Source organism: Cladophialophora immunda (assembly GCF_000835495.1).
Source record: "Cladophialophora immunda strain CBS 83496 unplaced genomic scaffold supercont1.2, whole genome shotgun sequence".
Lineage (NCBI taxonomy): Eukaryota > Fungi > Ascomycota > Eurotiomycetes > Chaetothyriales > Herpotrichiellaceae > Cladophialophora > Cladophialophora immunda.
This window is the reverse complement of record NW_015622542.1, coordinates 5595414-5611693: the sequence shown is the minus strand read 5'-3', so window position 1 is coordinate 5611693 and position 16280 is coordinate 5595414. Positions and strand designations below refer to the sequence as shown.

Genomic DNA, 16280 nt, shown 5'->3' with positions numbered 1-16280 from the left:
CATCAGAGATTGATCATTTCTGCTGGATCAGTGGCACTGTCAGTCTATCAATAGGTTCCAGACTGCATTTAGCAAGATTCATTGGGCGTGTGCCTGGGTTCAGAGCCCATGACTAGAGCATGGACTACTCGCTGGTGTTGCTGTGATGCGACATCTCGTGTCGATTAAGAAAGCTCCGGATCATCGTCATCATTACCTGAGCAGGCCGGGGTGCATTCGACATAGCATCGAGGCTGTGGAGGATGACTTTTAGGTTTTGGAGAGCCAGATCTCGTTGCGCATTCTCGGCTGCTTGGACGACGCCGTCCATCAGAGCACTCGTCGCCGTCAGTACGGTTTGTAGTTCGGGCAGGAGGGCGAGGATTTGACCAAAGCGGGATTGCTTGGCTGCTAAGATGCGTGCGATCTGTATCGCGTGGTTCAAGCAAGCTAGCTGGGATATGGCAGCCAGATGCTTCAGATGGGCTTGTTCCATCTCGCCATCCGCCTCCAACCGATCCGACTGCGCCCATCCCCAACTCAATGGCTGATGCAGCCTGATGATCGCAGCGTTGTATTGCTGATGTAGCAGGAAAAAACTGCCCGGCATGAGATGTTGATTGCTGGACGTCCATTGCAGATCTGGCGGCAGGTTCTGATACCATGTTGTCATCTCCCGATTCAGCGTTGCCACCGTGGGATAGATGGTGGATAATTGGGCGGACAAGTGGTGCGTATCCCCGGCCAAGAGCCAAAGTTCAATGATACTTCCAACGAGCCTCTGGAGCTCTCCTGTGGCAATGGAAACGCGCTCATCGAAAGCGTCGAGGGTGTTGCACAGGGGTGGCTCATGACCCTCAGTCGATCGGATCCTCCTCTCATGAGGAGGTGAACGAGGATCTGGGTCCTTGACAAAGGCAGACTGATGGACCAGTTGTGCCCAGTTTCTATGCGACATTAGTATTGTGTAGAACCGGCCTGCCTTTGCCGGTTAACACACTTATCGTAGAGGGAGCAAGCGACGACGATTTGACGCTGAACCCGCGCTTCTTCACTGTGGAATTGGCCGCTGGAGATACAATTTTCAGCCATGACCATGTCTGATACTAGCTGGGAAGCCATTCCTAGTCACAAGATTGTCAAAAGTAGATTCTTTTCCTGCTCAGGCCGAAGTTTTATACCGACAAACCTCCTCCCTAAGCTACTATTGCCCAGTCCAAATTCAAGATCGCTCAGAATCAAGACGGCGCTAATGTCACACATGTTCGGGGCATCAAGGGCTTGCCACAGCAAATGCCTACATTCACGGTGGAATGTGCTCTGGCCCGGGCTGGTGGTGGTGCTCTGCACCTCTTGTTCGGACTGGTCGGCAAAGCGGTGACCCATGGCCAACATTGAGACATGCAGAAAATGCGAGTAGAACACACCGTCAGCAGTCTTTTTCGAGCGCTCAAACAAGTCTCGATCCACCATTGGAACCACGGTGCCGTAATGAGCCCAGTAGAGCTGCAAAAGACCATCATGGAACCGGGGTGACACCGTCCGGAAGATTCGGTGGTTATTGCTGGTCGGCTCCCACGAAGCCGAGCTCATTCGCTCTCTCCGCTGCTGCGACATCGCTCAGACGAGTGTCAGGCTGGGCTCGGGCGGCGGTTCTTTGCGAGTCGTGGCATGTACTACGGCTCAGGCGGAAGATGCTGTGACAAAAATCTTCAAGAAAGATCGTCAGCACTGAATGCAGTCAGCATCGTCGCCTTCCGCCACCTAGAACAATTAGGGAGTTAGAATAATTAAATTATTGTTCGAAGGACTGTGTAGAAGAAGAGGTTGGTTCCTCAGCCGTGGGTAGAGTGCAGACCCCGCTCTCCTGCACAACAGACTAGTCCTCTTCGGGATCAGGGACGCCAACGGTCAGAATTTGAAATGACATTGGCTCCCGCAAAACCCGGTTCCCCATCGGCGAGACCTCTTCGATCCCCAGTCTTGAGGTTGTCAGTCGGTCTCTACTTCTCTGACAAGGATTCTCGCATCGACAACAATGGCAGACTGTTCTGTCGATGCTAATCCACCGGCGCCAGCTGGCCGTCAGCGGGCATCAGCCGCTTGCACCTCGTGTCGGCGACGACGTACAAGGGTGAGTAGACTTGTGCTGGCCTGAAAATAAAACCCCCTGTTTTGACTGAACATGCAGTGCGTAAGAGAGCCCGGGCATAGCACATGCTTACAGTGTGAGAATCGCGGATCGAACTGCGTGATCCACGTCGACGACCTCAGGAAACGGTACGGCGTGAACCTTTCTAAGCGCCTTGCCAGATGTTGACCTGCACAGAAAAACTTCCGCCGCATACATTGAGTCGTTGCAGAGTCGGATAGCATCGCTAGAAGCCTGTCTTACCAAGTTCTCAGCGTTGCCACGTCCATCTCACCAGTCCGACTCCAGTTCCGGTTTCACTGGGCTGGTACCTGGCTATGCATCCGCGGACGGGCCTCAGGAAGGTTTCCAGACAGGCCAAAAGGCAGCAATGGACTCGGTCTCACTCTCCAGCGGATCGAGTACCCACGATGAACCTGGGAGCGAGATCCGCAATGAACAAGTCCAGTCGCCATTCCAAGTTCAGTCAGTGCCGGGATCTCAATTCGATGCGATGCCCGAGATCGATCAATCTCAAGCCCGGACCTGCGCAGAGATTGTCAGTATTGGTAAAGAGTGGGACGGAGAGTGGAATTCAAGACCTTCGCGGTTGCTGGAAACGTCATTGTCCCTGAGTGACCAGAATCCCGGCCATTTCACGGAGGCCCAAATTGCCACCGCCTGGGCCTGCCACTTCATCGATCAGTTGTCCCTGAGGTGTAAGCAGTACCTCATGGAATGCTTCTGGAATCATTACAACTCGCTCTTCTGTATCGTGGGCAAAGATATCTTCCTCCAAGGTATGGAGACGGGTGAGAGCCAATACTATTCCGTGTTTCTGCATTTGGCAATCCTCGGTGTCGGTTTCTTGTATTCAGACCCGGAGAGACCGGAGGTGCAGGATTTTGACACAGGGATAAGCTCGCGAGGTGGACGGATCTCATCCTTGCATCGAGAGTGCCGGCTGCTAATGGAGTCCGAAATGGAGGGCAAGTCAACCGTTGCACTGGCTCAGGGACTCCTTCTCCTGGTTGAGCTTGAGATCGACCATGACAATCTGGCCTTCGCGAGCAACCTTATAGGTAAGGCCAGAGAGCGTCGATCGTGCTCGGCATTCTATTAACCCTTACCAGGTGTCGCCTGGCGACTTTCCATCGAGATCAATCTACAACAAGGCGCTGCTCAGCGATGGTCGAGGGGAGTCCTTTGGGCTTGCCTCATTTACGATATGTAAGTAGCTGACGACTTGCTCCTCCGGGAAGTTCTTGGCCTGACCAGAGCCCAACTAGTCACCGCTCACAACTACTACACCGCTCGACATTATTAAAGCAATGCGGGACAAGAGCGTTGCAAGCCAGATGGGACACCGAGTACCAGGATGGATTGAGAGAGCAGGACCAAAGTATCTACTTTACTCTTCTAGGCCTCACGGAGCTTGTGCATGAACTACTTGAGAAGTTGCCTCCGAAACCGAGCGGCAGCATCGATGATGCCGGTACCTTTTTTGAGATGACAGCACTTTATCAGAAACTCACCGAACGCTGTCATTCATTGCCTGAAGCTCTCAGGCCTGGCTCTCCAACTAGCCAATCTTTCCAGGCTCACAATATTTCGTTCTTCCAGTAAGCCAGTCCAGTCATCACTTTAGTGGACCTGCGACTAGGGTTACTGATCAAGATTTAGCCTATTCTACCATAATGCCGCCCTCTGCATTCACCAACGACTAATTTTACCGCATCATGCCTGCGAGGATACCAACCAAGAAGGCCTAGGTCTCTATCGAAATGTCTCTCATGCGGCTCACACCTCTTGTTTACACCACGCCATGATGATTGCACATACATTGAGTCGTTGGCAAGAAGGAGCACCTAGATTACGACTTCCCACCGGAGCGCGAATACCGGCTCGAAACGCCATGACGTGTATAGCCGACATTCTTGATCGACCGGAAAGAAGGGGCGACCGAGCTGAGGCCCTCCAAAATTTGCGATCATTACGGGATTTCGTCGCGACTATGGATCCCGGCTATGAGACACCAGGCAATATTTCATCTCTCCTCGACTCGAGCGTGACGAATCCGATGTCCATCCAGAGCGAAGCCGTTGCTGCAGCATGGCCAGTGAACCAGCAGCACGAACAGAGCGCCATCAATGACGCATTGATACCGACGGCATCCTCCCCCGTAATTGTGGAATCCGCCGGCAAGGATATTTCGCGATCTGGCAAATACCCAAGGAGACCTCCAGAGGACCGTGCACACGCGGCCGCCGCATCAAATCGGGTGGACCGTGGTTTGGGAGAGGCTCATGATAACGCAGTTCTTGAATCCTTGGAGGAAGTTCCTGCGGCGGCCATTTTCAACCGAAGGGATCCTGGATACGACCCCATATTCCTACCCAACGAGAGGCAACTGCTGGGTCTCTTGGATAAGCGTCAGTGATGTGCCGCTGTGGGAGCAGACCCAGGAGTTGGGAAGCGCCGCATTCGGCGAAATGGACGAGACATATCATGACAGTAATTGTGAAGACGGCAAAGGATTTAGACATGATGCAGTGGCGGGCCGTGGTCACTTGTTCGGTTTGGTTGGTGGCTCGACAGTTTTCCCACGCCACTCTTGTTGTATATGGGTGCGTGGTAGAGTTTCGAAGATGGAGCGATTCCTTGATCATAACCTGAATCTCAAGTAATGGCAGCATGAGCTTCAGGTTATAGACATTGGCATGATACCTTCCCCCACTCATATCCGACAGCATAATCACTGTGCAGTGAAACCGCCGTCGACGGGAATTACGGCCCCAGTCATCAAAGAGCTTCGCCCTCCACAAAGGAACATGACCACGTTGGCGATTTCGTGCGCAGTACCCCAACGAGCGATCGGGGTTGATTTTTGGACCTTTTCCGTGGTGGTTCGTTCTATCTCGGACCCTGGTTCGATTATAGGGGTTTTGATAAACCCTGGGCATACCACATTGACTCTCAGGCCTTGTTTGGCATAATCCAATGCCGTCGTTCTCGTCAACCCTATGACAGCATGTTTGGACGAGACGTATGCGGTTGACAAGGGAATGCCGACAATACCCACGATCGATGCGACGTTTACGATCGATCCTCGCTGGAGTGGTCGGCCGTCACTATAGTCAAAGTTTGGGTCAGCCGATCGATGCTCATAGAAGGTCTGTGGTCGATTCGCGCACATGACGGATGGGAGAAAATCCTGCTTAAGCATCACCTTTGCAGCAGCCCTCACAGTATAAAACGTGCCATTCAAATTGATGTCCAAGACTCGCTGCCAATCGATCGTCTCGGCGTAGGCGGCTCCCCCTTGGTGTTTGTAGGCGACTCCGGCAGCGTTGAGCACGTAATCCAGTCTTCCAAAGATACAAGCAGACTCGGCAACCGCATGATCAACGTCGTGCTCATTTCTCACGTCCACCTCAAACGTAAGACACTTAAATTGTGCGTTGGAAGTGAGCTTGATGAGCTCCGCCTTGACTTCTTCCAATGCCGTTCCATTAACGTCGAGTAGAGCGACGCCCGCCGCCCCGTCCTCTGCAAAAGACTCTGCACAACTTCTCCCAATACCACTAGCAGCACCCGTGACGAGCGCAAACCCCGAGATATCCATTGTGTCGGTCACTAATCGCACCGACAAACCGGAGGCTTGGGCAGTAAAAGAATCTTGATAGGCAGTCAGACTTGGACTTCAAGTCAGTATGTGGTTACTCTTTATAGTGCTATCGAGCGGTTATGCATGACGGTGTCGATTTCAGTCTGCGAGGCAATCACGGATACTTCGAGTAGACTTGAATGTCGAGCAAGCAATTCAACTCCTGCTTGGTCCGGGGGGGGGGGGAGGGGGGGGATCCACCTGTGCTCCCTGGTGTTGGTCGTAGCTTTTGGAAATGGTCAACATGTGCCCCGAGGACTCTCACTAAGCAGGAGTTTCGGAAAATGTCAGCCAGATATCAGGGACATGGTGCTTGGCCCGATTGATGCACATCGATACCGCAAAGCTGCCCCTGTTCCATTGATTGTGGCCAACCAACACCAGACCTGGTAAGCTCGGACCTACTCAACGTTCTTTCTCCGTGCCGAGTTGTATCCGATCAAAGGAGCTCGCCGTTTGTCATTCTTCAGACTTCAGTCCCGGGCCACAACTATCGCAGTGCGTTTTTATTCGATCTCTATAAGCTCGAGCTCCCCAATAGGGACGCATCTTACTCGTTCAACAGCCTTTTCACTACCAGTGGTGTTGCTCGGTTCGCAACGTCGACACTTTTCTCTGTGCGTCTCTCTGTTGACACTTCCAAAAAAACAATAAAATGCCTTTCCAGGCCAGATACCAACCACTGACCTTCCCAAAGTGCAACATCCTGAGCTATGTTTTCCCGCCTGACAAACCTCTTTCCGAAAAACCGATATGGATGGAAGCCGCCAATCCTTCCAACAGCCTATCTCCAGCTCAGATGCTATCATGGGTCAAGAGGTTTGCGATTGGCCTTGACAAGCTTCAGGTTGGAGAAGGACGCACGGTGATGGTCTTCACACCAAACCACATCTATGTACCTATGGCGTACCTGGCCGTAGCCGGATCGAAGAGGATCTTTACGGGAGCCAACCCGTCGTATACTATCGGCGAAGTGGCATATCAGATGACGACGATTGAAGCGGCGATCGTCCTTATCCATCCATCTCTCCTCGAAACGGGTCTCCAGGCGGCAAAGCAGGCGCAGATTGCCACTGACTGCATCTTCCAGTTTGCCGACCATGAGTGTGTCCCACAGCTAGGCATTCAAGACTGGCGTGTTATGGTGGCTGAACCTGAGGAGGCCGAATCGTGGCAAATGGACCCTCTCACTGGTGAATCAGCACTCAACACAATCGCGGCCGTCAACTTTTCGAGTGGTACCACAGGCCTACCGAAAGGTGTTTGTGTCACACATTATAATCTTGTTTCGAACGCGGCGCAGTCCATATTCAACAAATTTTACGATACAGGCTACTCCGAGTTGAATCCCGGTGACGAAAGATGGCTTGCGTTCCTTCCTCTCTATCATGCCTATTCGCAGCTCTGGACCATCAGCCTCGCGGGTCGACTGCATATACCTGTATACGTCATGTCAAAGTTCGTCTTTGAGGATTTCCTGATATTTGTCGAGAGATATAAGATTACGACACTTCAGACAGTCCCGCCAATCCTGATTATGCTCAGCAAGCGACCAGAAACCCAAAAGTACGATCTAAGTAGTGTTCGTCACATATTATGCGGCGCCGCACCGTTGTCACGCGAGTTACAAAATGTGGTCAGTACTAGATTCAACGTTGTGGTTGCGCAGGGTTGGGGGATGACGGAAACTACATGCGCAGGGGTCATGGTCCCGGGTATGATGCATGACAAGACTGGAAGCATCGGGTATCTACTCCCGAATACGGAGGGAATGCTAGTCGACGACAATGGGAACGAAGTCCTCGCCGAGGGCGAACCTGGAGAGTTTTACATCAGAGGACCACAGATCATGCTGAGATACTGGAGGAACGCTGAGGCAACCAAGGACAGTATCACGCCAGATGGCTGGTTCAAGACTGGCGATGTGGCGGTGGTCAAGGACGGCAAGATTTGGCTTGTGGACCGAAAAAAGGAGCTGATCAAGGTGAACGGATTGCAGGTCGCCCCGGCGGAGCTCGAAGCTATTTTGCTAGAATGTGACGACATTGCCGATGCTGCCGTGACGAGCATTACTATTGAGGGCGACGAACGACCTAGGGCATTCGTCGTGCTACAACAGTATGCTCGCGGCAAGACCACAGAGTCGGATATCCAGAATTTCATGAAGAATAAAGTGGCCAAACACAAGAGGCTGACAGGTGGTATCATGTTCGTCGACGAAATACCTAAGCTTCCGAGTGGCAAGATCATCAGGAAACAGATCAAGGAGTGGGCGAAGCGCAGTGTGAGACAGATAGGCGAGGCTCATCGGGTGCCTAAATTGTGAGTGCTCAGGGGATGATTAGCAAAAGAAACAGGTCCTCCCGGGGGGCGTTTAGGGAGAGGGGAAGTGGCTCTCATCAACGGGAATTCCTTGATGGCGAGTCTTTAACCAGGCTGGGGGTTGAGGAGGGGAGTACAAACAGCCTTCCGAGCTCATGTCTTTCATAGTCGACTTTATCGGGAGGAAATTGGTCCTTTGAATCTGAACGAGATTTCTTCTTGCTTCAGTAGGGAAATCGGACTTAGTCTGCAAAATGCAGCATCCACGGCCCGCTGGGGAGCTTTCTGCATGGTGACTAAAGGAGCAAAACGAAAAAAGACAGACAATGAGGTAAGGTGTTCGTTGTTCGTACTGTGGTACTTTGGTAGTATTACGCTGCTCACGTTCACGCAAACCAGCCTCCGTCTATCACCTGCACAGTCCCGCTGATGAAGGTCGATTCCGTGGAGGTTAGCCAGGCAATGAGCTGGGCCACCTCGCGTGCATCTCCTTTCCTATGGATGGGCTGTCGGGTGAGTGGAAGATCCATGCCGCGTATCTTGGTCGACTCGCGCTGCATCGGTGTGTCAATCAGGCCCCTGATGGTAGATGTCAGCACTTTCACCACGGGTTCAAAACTCCGTCTTGCGCGACCTACGGTGCGAGACAGTTGACACGGATTTCCCTGTCACCAACTTCCTGAGCGGCTGCCCTCGTCAGTCCGATGACACCGTGTTTCGACGCTACGTATGCTGCATTCTTCGCAAACCCTCGAAGGCCGGCTACGCTGGCAGCGTTCACTATCGACCCACGTCGATTCATGTGCTTAAGCTGTGCTCGCAGGCAGTACATCATCCCCGTGAGATTGACGTTGAGGACCTTGGCCCAACTCTCGTCGTCAAGATCCTCGACACGGTCAACGTTAATGTTGCCTGGTATTATGCCAGCCATATTGGCCGCTCCGTCCAATAGACCGAAAGCTTCCACCGTCTTCTGGATCCATTTGTTCACCTGAGTGCTGCTGCTGACGTCCACGGCCGAGATGATACACTGTCCCCCCGCTGCTTCTATGCGTTTCTTGACTGCTTCCAAGGCTTCAAGGTTGATGTCGGCCACAGAAACTTTGGCACCGTAGGAGGCCAGGAGCTCGGCAGTGGCAAGACCTATGCCGGAGCCACCGCCAGTCACAGCTATCACTCGATCTTTCAGGTCAAACGTGGCGCCCATGATCGATGGCTGAGAGTCGTAGGTGGTCGAATGGAGACTGAAGACCTGATAGTAATGCCTAGTTGCCCAGATGAAGCGCTTTCTGTCTCATTCAAGATGAAGACCATGGCAGGCTAAAGGAGGCGTCGGACCTAGGCTGCGGTCACCACCAAAGCGGGCCATCCGCACCGGAGAATGGTCTCCTAGCTGAGGCCACGTCTTTACGGCTGAATCAGGGCCGTAGCTCGGAAACTTCTCCCTCTGACTCGATAAGAAGGATGCTAAGTCAGCTACACAAGTCAAAATGAGATGGATTGGTACCATCGTGTAGCCGCGAGCACCCATACTTGAATTCAAAAAAGCTGTCCCTGACACTCAAGATGCCTATGTTTCTCCTCATTGCAGGTATCTCTGGCAATTTGGGCCACCAGCTGGCTTCTGCTGCCCTCCGAAGAGGCCTGCTTGTCAGGGGCATGGGCCGCACACCGGACAAAGTCGACTCTCAGGTTGCCACGGCACTTGAATCTTTTGTTCGTATCAAAAACTATTACGACACAGATGTGATTCAGAGAGCAGTCACCGGCGTCGACGCCGTCGTGTGCGCGTATGGGGCGACCCCTGAGCTCTATCTGGAAGCCCAATTAGTCCTTCTCCGGGAAGCCGAAAAGGCCGGGGTGAAGATCTTTCATGCACAATCCTGGAACTTCAACTGGCATGGTTTGACTTTCGGGGACATGGAATATTATGACGCCAACATCAGCTTCTATCGCCAGGTCGAACTCACGAGCAAAATCCGGCCGGTCTACGTCTTCAGCGGCTTCTTTGCCCACAGATTATACTTGCCCACAGGCCCAGGGTCTTTCACCTTGGAGAATGGCCGGGCCACAATGAAATACTGGGGAGACGGTCAGGCCAGATACACCTGGACATCGATGAAAGACTGCGCGGAAACCAGCATCGAGATTCTGACCAGCGATCCCGGCGTGCTCGCCGGCAAAGGGGGAATCTTCTGCATTCAGTCAGGCTCTCACACGGTCTCGGAATTTGCCGAAGCCTACGAGAGGGCCACAGGCATTAAAGTCGAGCTTGTTCGACAGGGAGACTTTCAGGATCTAGAGACCAGAGTGGCCGACATGCGGGCTAGATACGGCCCAAGTAGATATTTCCACTACCTTAGAGACCTCATCATCATGCTGACAATACAAGGGAAGTGGGTGGTCCAGAACCTCACATCTTATGACCACATCCCTAAATCCAGCCTCGAGGATATCATAGCAGAAGACAAAGATATACCGGGTCCGTACTCACTCCCTCTATTAGATTGAAAAACACACCATAAATTCAAGACCTTATTGAACGAGACTCTGATCCCGCCTTCCGGCACTTACAATACCATGTCCAGTCTAGTAGACTACTACCCTAGGGGGTTGCCAGTGCATTTAATCGCGATCCGAAAAGACCTGGAAAGCTCAGCGATGCCGGAATAAGCAGCAACTCATGATGATATCGTCTTTGCACAATGGTCCCTCAGCGCTTTTCGAGTAGGTCTCGGGGGCTCACGTACTAGCAGCGCTTGCAGCGCCCCCATTCTCCTTTCTCTATCCTTGGCGATGGCAAGGAAGATCCAAAGGTAAAGGCATAGCTGACCACGACCGCCCGAGTAATGATTGCCATACCTATCGGACCGCGGACACCGACAACCGGCGAGCAGGACCTCGGCCAGTTGTCTTTCCTGTGCTGTCCCTCCATCTTTCCACCGAAGACGCCTAGTTTATCAAGCAGCGGAAAGTGCTCCGTAGCCTCCTCTCAGTTTTACGGTTATTTACTGAAGACCTCCGTCAGGCAGACGCTGGAAAGTAGCTGTCGTTATCGTCGAAACATGTTGACAGCAAGTCTTGCTGGCGAGACCTTCAGCCATGACTCCCAGATACCCGTTATCGGGACTCCGCGTCCTCGAACTTGGCGGTCTAGCACCGGGTTAGATACTATGTCCCTGCTGCTTTGCAGCCCATGAATGCCAGGCGGCTTACCCATTTGGTGCATAGGCCCCTTCTGCGGCCTCCTCCTGGCCAACTGGGGCGCCACCGTTTTGCGCATCGACCGTCCCGGTCCAAGCCCGACAGGTGACCTTCTCACCTCACACAAAGCCTCGATTGCGCTCGACCTCAAGAGCACCAAATCACGGACAATACTCCTCTCACTAATCCCCAAAGCCGATATCCTCATCGATCCTTTCAGACCGGGCGTCCTTGAAAAGCTTGACCTTGATCCGCAGACGGTCCTCCTCAAGGCGAACCCAGAGCTCATCGTGGTACGGTTGACCGGATTTCGCCGCGATGGCAAGTATTCCACCCTGGCTGGACACGATATCAACTACTTGGCGGTTTCCGGTGTCCTGTCATTACTTGGCCCTCGGAAGGCTGCGCCGTCACCGCCGCAAAATCTCCTCGCCGACTTTGCGGGAGGAGGCCTCGCCGCATTTTCAGGCGTCCTGTTAGCTCTAATCCATCGACAAGCTAGTGGCCAAGGTCAAATTGTCGAGTCAAACATGGTCGACGGCGTTAGCTATCTAGCCACGTTCCCTCGTCTCTTGACGAAGCACCATATCGGGATTGGAGAGCGAGGTACGAATACGTTCGATGGAGGTTGTCCATATTATATGTGCTACGAGTGTAAGGACAAGGGTAAGTATATGGCTGTCGGGTCGATGGAACCGCAGTTCTATGCCGAGCTTCTTCAAGGTCTTGGAATTAGGCCCGATGGAGCGGTCCCGGGAGGACTGGATTGACTGAGTCTCGGGCCAGAGAAATCGACTCACTATGGGACGGAAAGGCTCTACGGCCAGGCGAGGGCGGCGAAGCTGCCTTGAAAAGATGGATGGGGTGGAGTAAAGGGCGTGAGTACGATCTTGATACCCGTGGAGCATTCGTGACGAAGGGAACGGCCAAGCTATAGATGGATATTGTGGAACGAAATGACAATGACAACTGCTTGCCGGCGAAATTGGGAGCGGATTCTGTTCTTGCCTGCTCCCGTGACTTGAAAGCGAAAGAGAAACTTCACAGCTCGGACCTCTTCAGCGTCCTGTTCAATCGTTGCAGATGGCCTCTCAAAGGCCAATTTCAGGATAACACTGTTGGTATAATGGGGAAAGGGTATCCGGGCACACCTTCCTTGTTGAGCCACAGCGGCCACTTGTGTACGATTTTCACAAAGAGCAGCTTTGTTTAATCAACCTGGTCATGCATCTGATTACGTATGAGTGTTGGGAGTTTGCAGACAGCCAACAATGCCATGGCCATGTGTCGCACTACTATGTATTCGACGTGTCAGACTCGCCCAATTGCGCCCTCACGGTTAACCAATAAATAAAACTACCAGCAAGATCGAGACAAGGCGTGACACTTTCAACCTCTCCTTCTGCGTCTGACCGTGAGACCCGAAGCTCGATTTCCAAAGATGTGAACATCAGCTGCTGTTCAGCAACCAGAACCCAGCATAATCGATCTAGCCAAGAATCGTCCCCTTTAGGACCATGGCACATATTGCCTGAGGCTGCTCACCCGGGTTAATCAAGTAGTAAATTCTTTTTTTTTTGTTATGTCGAGCTTTCCTTTCTGATGTCTATCAAAGTTACCATCAAGGGGCTCTTTTCCCATGTGTTGTAAGCCCGCAGGCCCGCAAATTCATTGGCAGGGTCCCAAAGAGGGGCGCCGTCGTAGAATTCGACGTCAAAATGCCAAAGAAATTGTCCCAGGATCAGGCGCAGCTCGACATATGTGAGGTTCCTTCCGATACAGCCTCTAGGCCCCAACGAGAATGGTTGGGAGGCCTTTTTGATATCGCCGTCGTACGCAGAGCTTAACCACCGTTCAGGTATATATTGTTCGGGCTCGGAAAAGTTGGCGGGACTATGGGATGCCGCGTAAGAACTGACACAGACTGAAGTCTGCCCCGTCAAGTCAAGTCAGTAATTCCATACAAACAGAAAAGACTTGAATTTGAAGTGTATCACACTTACCCCGGCCGGTATGAATTGGCCATCTATGTCCGACCCTGGTTCGGGTACTATTCTGAGCAGCCCGATCGGTACGGGTGGGAAGATTCTCAAAGCCTCTTCCAAGCAAGCATCCAGGTACTTGAGTTCACCGAGCTTGCCCATCACCAGATCCTCTTCGGACTTGATATTCTCGCGAATCTCGGCTTTGAGTTTCTCGTAGATGTCCCTATTCCGGAGAAGCAGATTCGTGACACCACAAAGGAGAGTGGCAGTCGTTTCGCTTCCAGCAACACTGTAGAATGGCTTGAGTCTTAGAAGCAAAGAAACGTGGCCATAAAGTCAGCTGGGGGAAGGGGACTCAACGCACATGAAAAGAGCCGCGTTCATGATGACTTCATCGTCACTGACTTCGTTTTTCTTCTCTCGTTGCCTGAGAATGTACCAGAGAAAGTCTTTGTGTTCGGTCTTGGTGTTCATCCTACGCACTGTTTTCTCTGTACTGTTCCGGAGATGTCTCAACCGTCTTTCTCGGATGATGGAGGGACAGGACCAGAGGAGGAAGCGTTGCATGAGGCTACCAGCCGTAGCGAACCGTCGTGTGGCCTGTTCAATGGCGCCAGACTTGATACTTTCGTAAATGAGCACCACCCATGCTGCAGACTCGCCACCTTCTCCTATTATTGGAATAGTGTCAGCAATGGCAAATGTTGCTCTTACAATTTCTCATGAAACGCGCACCTTCTTCTAGACAGCCGAATGGTTCGCCGAAGGAGAGATCGCCGATGATGTCAAAAGTGCAGTAGTTGAACCAGCTGACCATGTTGGCTGGCTTTTTCTGCTCGGCATATTCTTGCAAACGGAGGATGAATTTCTTGACATAGCCTTGCAAGATGTCTTCCTGCTCCATCAGCGCCTTCTTGGAGAATGCATGAGCGAGAGCCCGGCGCTGGCGAGGATGGTTGGCTTCATCGGCCATCGTCAGATTACTTGCTCCGGGGATCGCCTCCACCGCCCCAACATGTATAGGATCTCTCGTCATATTCGGTCTACCTTGACGATGGCCGTAAATGTCTTCAAAGGCTTGAGCTGTATTGAAAGCGAGCTCGTTGGGCATGACACGAACAACGGGCCCTGCACCAGATTAGTATGTACTTTGGTTTGAGAAGACCGCCTGTGTGCTTTGGTCGATGTCCAGGGCTCACCATATTTGTCGTGCAACACCTTGTACTGGAATGATATCCTGCCTTGAAGCAGATAGTATATACTGGGGAGCTGTTGGGCGTTCAGTACGTGGGCGCGTACAACAACTCGGAACCTGACCGTACCGGTGATATTGCCCACAGGACCGGCCCTGGATATTTAGCAAGGGGATGCAGTGTGAGCCGGTAAACGATCACTAAAACCCAGTAAAGGCTGAACTACAGAAAGTAAGTGTCTCGCAGGATTGGATCTCGAGTCTGCGGTATCAGCACTGACCAGGAAACTGAACGCCACGAATATTGTGGCTATGGATACCTTGTCAGGCTCCAGGTATGAGTAGACAATTTCGGAAAACCCCATTGCAACAGAAGATTAGGGCAAGCGGGATCTTGAGAATCAAAGGTCGAGGTCTGTTCAAGTTTCGACGCACAAAAGGGGCACCGACTTCCTCGTCAAGAGTACTCGTGCTTTTGGGATAGGAGTTGTGGAAGTACAATTCATACAATTGAGACGATGGGACCGTGCGAACCGTTGCCATAGTTTGACCATTCCGGTTTCGCGTCGTTTATAGCACACAAACAGTATCCCAAGGTGCTCAACCAACTATAAGACCCTATCGGATATCCTGTACGTCCAGGCAGTATGGCTTCCGCAGAACCTTCTCCGTTATTCAACTCGAGGAGCGGCCTCGGGAAGGTTAACGGTCAAGTATTGAGGTTCGGCTCGTAAAGCGCGACTCAAGTTCCGAGGCACCAAGTTGGGCAAATTCCGAAGTTGCCTTTCGACTGTTGCCACAGGCATCTTCGCCGGGTGGTAATCAAACCATGAGATTGCGTGGTGCACTATTTTCTGGTGCCTCTTTTCCCAGACCGGTACGTATCCTTCAAACTGGATGTCCGTGAGAGCCCATGAAAAATGGAATAGAGGGGGTATTGCACTTGGAACTTTGACCTCGATTTACAACCTCGAGTTACACCCGAACAATGCCAGAGTCTCATCGTGGGCATTCATTCTGGATAGAAGTTCTACGTCATCCATGAGCATCCGTGAAAGGTGTTTCCTACCGCCTTGGTAGATTGCATTGGTTCTGGGTCTCAGAGATCATTTACTATTGTCCAAACTCTCGAAATGGAGATTTTTAAGCCCGGAGCGTCTTCCTCCGTTCGCACACCGACCACGTCGTCTGGGTTACGGTAGCTGCGCATTTGGCGGCAAATTCGCTTTCTTGAAAGAGCGAGGCCAGTAGTGTGCTGCTCCCAGTCCTTCCAGCGCCAGTCCATAAGGAAGCGTTGCATTCAATTGCTGTTTGATAACGGCACCAAATGCCCGGCGAGTCAAGCGCCGTGTCAGCTCCGGAGCCTGAAGCAGTTGACGTGCAAGCTCGTGCGCTCGTCCAAGTAAGCCATCCTTTGGAAGCACCTCACTGACAAGCCCCAAGTCTTTAGCTTCCTGTGCACTCAAGACTTGGCCTGTGTACATTAAGTATCTCGCTCGATTCATGCCGATCAGCAAGGGCCAGATGACTTGCACCCCGTCACCGGGAACGAGGCCATTGGGGAAGTGTGGCTGGTCTCCAAACGCTGCCGTTTCTGAGGCTAGGACGATGTCGCAGAGCAACGCCTGTTCAGCATGAACCGTGGCTGGCCCGTTCACGGCGGCGATCATGGGGATGTCGATGTCCAAGTGGTTATGGATCAAGTTAACAGCGAATGGTAAAACGTGGCTACCCCATACGTCGGGCGCAATTCTGTCGACATCATCGGAACCAAGGTTCTCGTAGTGAATAAAAGTGTCG

At 52.3% G+C, this 16280-nt stretch overlaps 5 protein-coding genes across 5 annotated transcripts; 4 read left to right on the top strand and 1 right to left on the bottom strand.

Moving 5' to 3' along the window:
- Nucleotides 1-124: 124 nt before the first annotated feature.
- Nucleotides 125-1596, bottom strand: PV07_04151 (uncharacterized protein; the record flags this gene model as incomplete). The annotated part of the gene is made up of 3 exons (XM_016390934.1): nucleotides 125-926; nucleotides 980-1103; nucleotides 1161-1596. The coding sequence occupies 3 exons, from the start codon at nucleotides 1594-1596 to the stop codon at nucleotides 125-127; spliced, it is 1362 nt and encodes a 453-aa protein (XP_016252836.1).
- Nucleotides 1597-2501: 905 nt separating this feature from the next.
- Nucleotides 2502-3736, top strand: PV07_04150 (uncharacterized protein; the record flags this gene model as incomplete). The annotated part of the gene is made up of 3 exons (XM_016390933.1): nucleotides 2502-3192; nucleotides 3244-3340; nucleotides 3400-3736. The coding sequence occupies 3 exons, from the start codon at nucleotides 2502-2504 to the stop codon at nucleotides 3734-3736; spliced, it is 1125 nt and encodes a 374-aa protein (XP_016252835.1).
- A 289-nt stretch (nucleotides 3737-4025) lies between these two features.
- Nucleotides 4026-4550, top strand: PV07_04149 (uncharacterized protein; the record flags this gene model as incomplete). Its single annotated transcript, XM_016390932.1, has 1 exon — nucleotides 4026-4550. One exon carries the CDS (start codon nucleotides 4026-4028, stop codon nucleotides 4548-4550), a length of 525 nt encoding a protein of 174 aa, XP_016252834.1.
- Nucleotides 4551-9665: 5115 nt separating this feature from the next.
- Nucleotides 9666-10610, top strand: PV07_04148 (uncharacterized protein; the record flags this gene model as incomplete). Its single annotated transcript, XM_016390931.1, has 1 exon — nucleotides 9666-10610. One exon carries the CDS (start codon nucleotides 9666-9668, stop codon nucleotides 10608-10610), a length of 945 nt encoding a protein of 314 aa, XP_016252833.1.
- A 591-nt stretch (nucleotides 10611-11201) lies between these two features.
- PV07_04147 (uncharacterized protein) lies at nucleotides 11202-12073 on the top strand (the record flags this gene model as incomplete). Its single annotated transcript, XM_016390930.1, has 2 exons — nucleotides 11202-11262; nucleotides 11331-12073. The coding sequence occupies 2 exons, from the start codon at nucleotides 11202-11204 to the stop codon at nucleotides 12071-12073; spliced, it is 804 nt and encodes a 267-aa protein (XP_016252832.1).
- Nucleotides 12074-16280: the final 4207 nt, after the last annotated feature.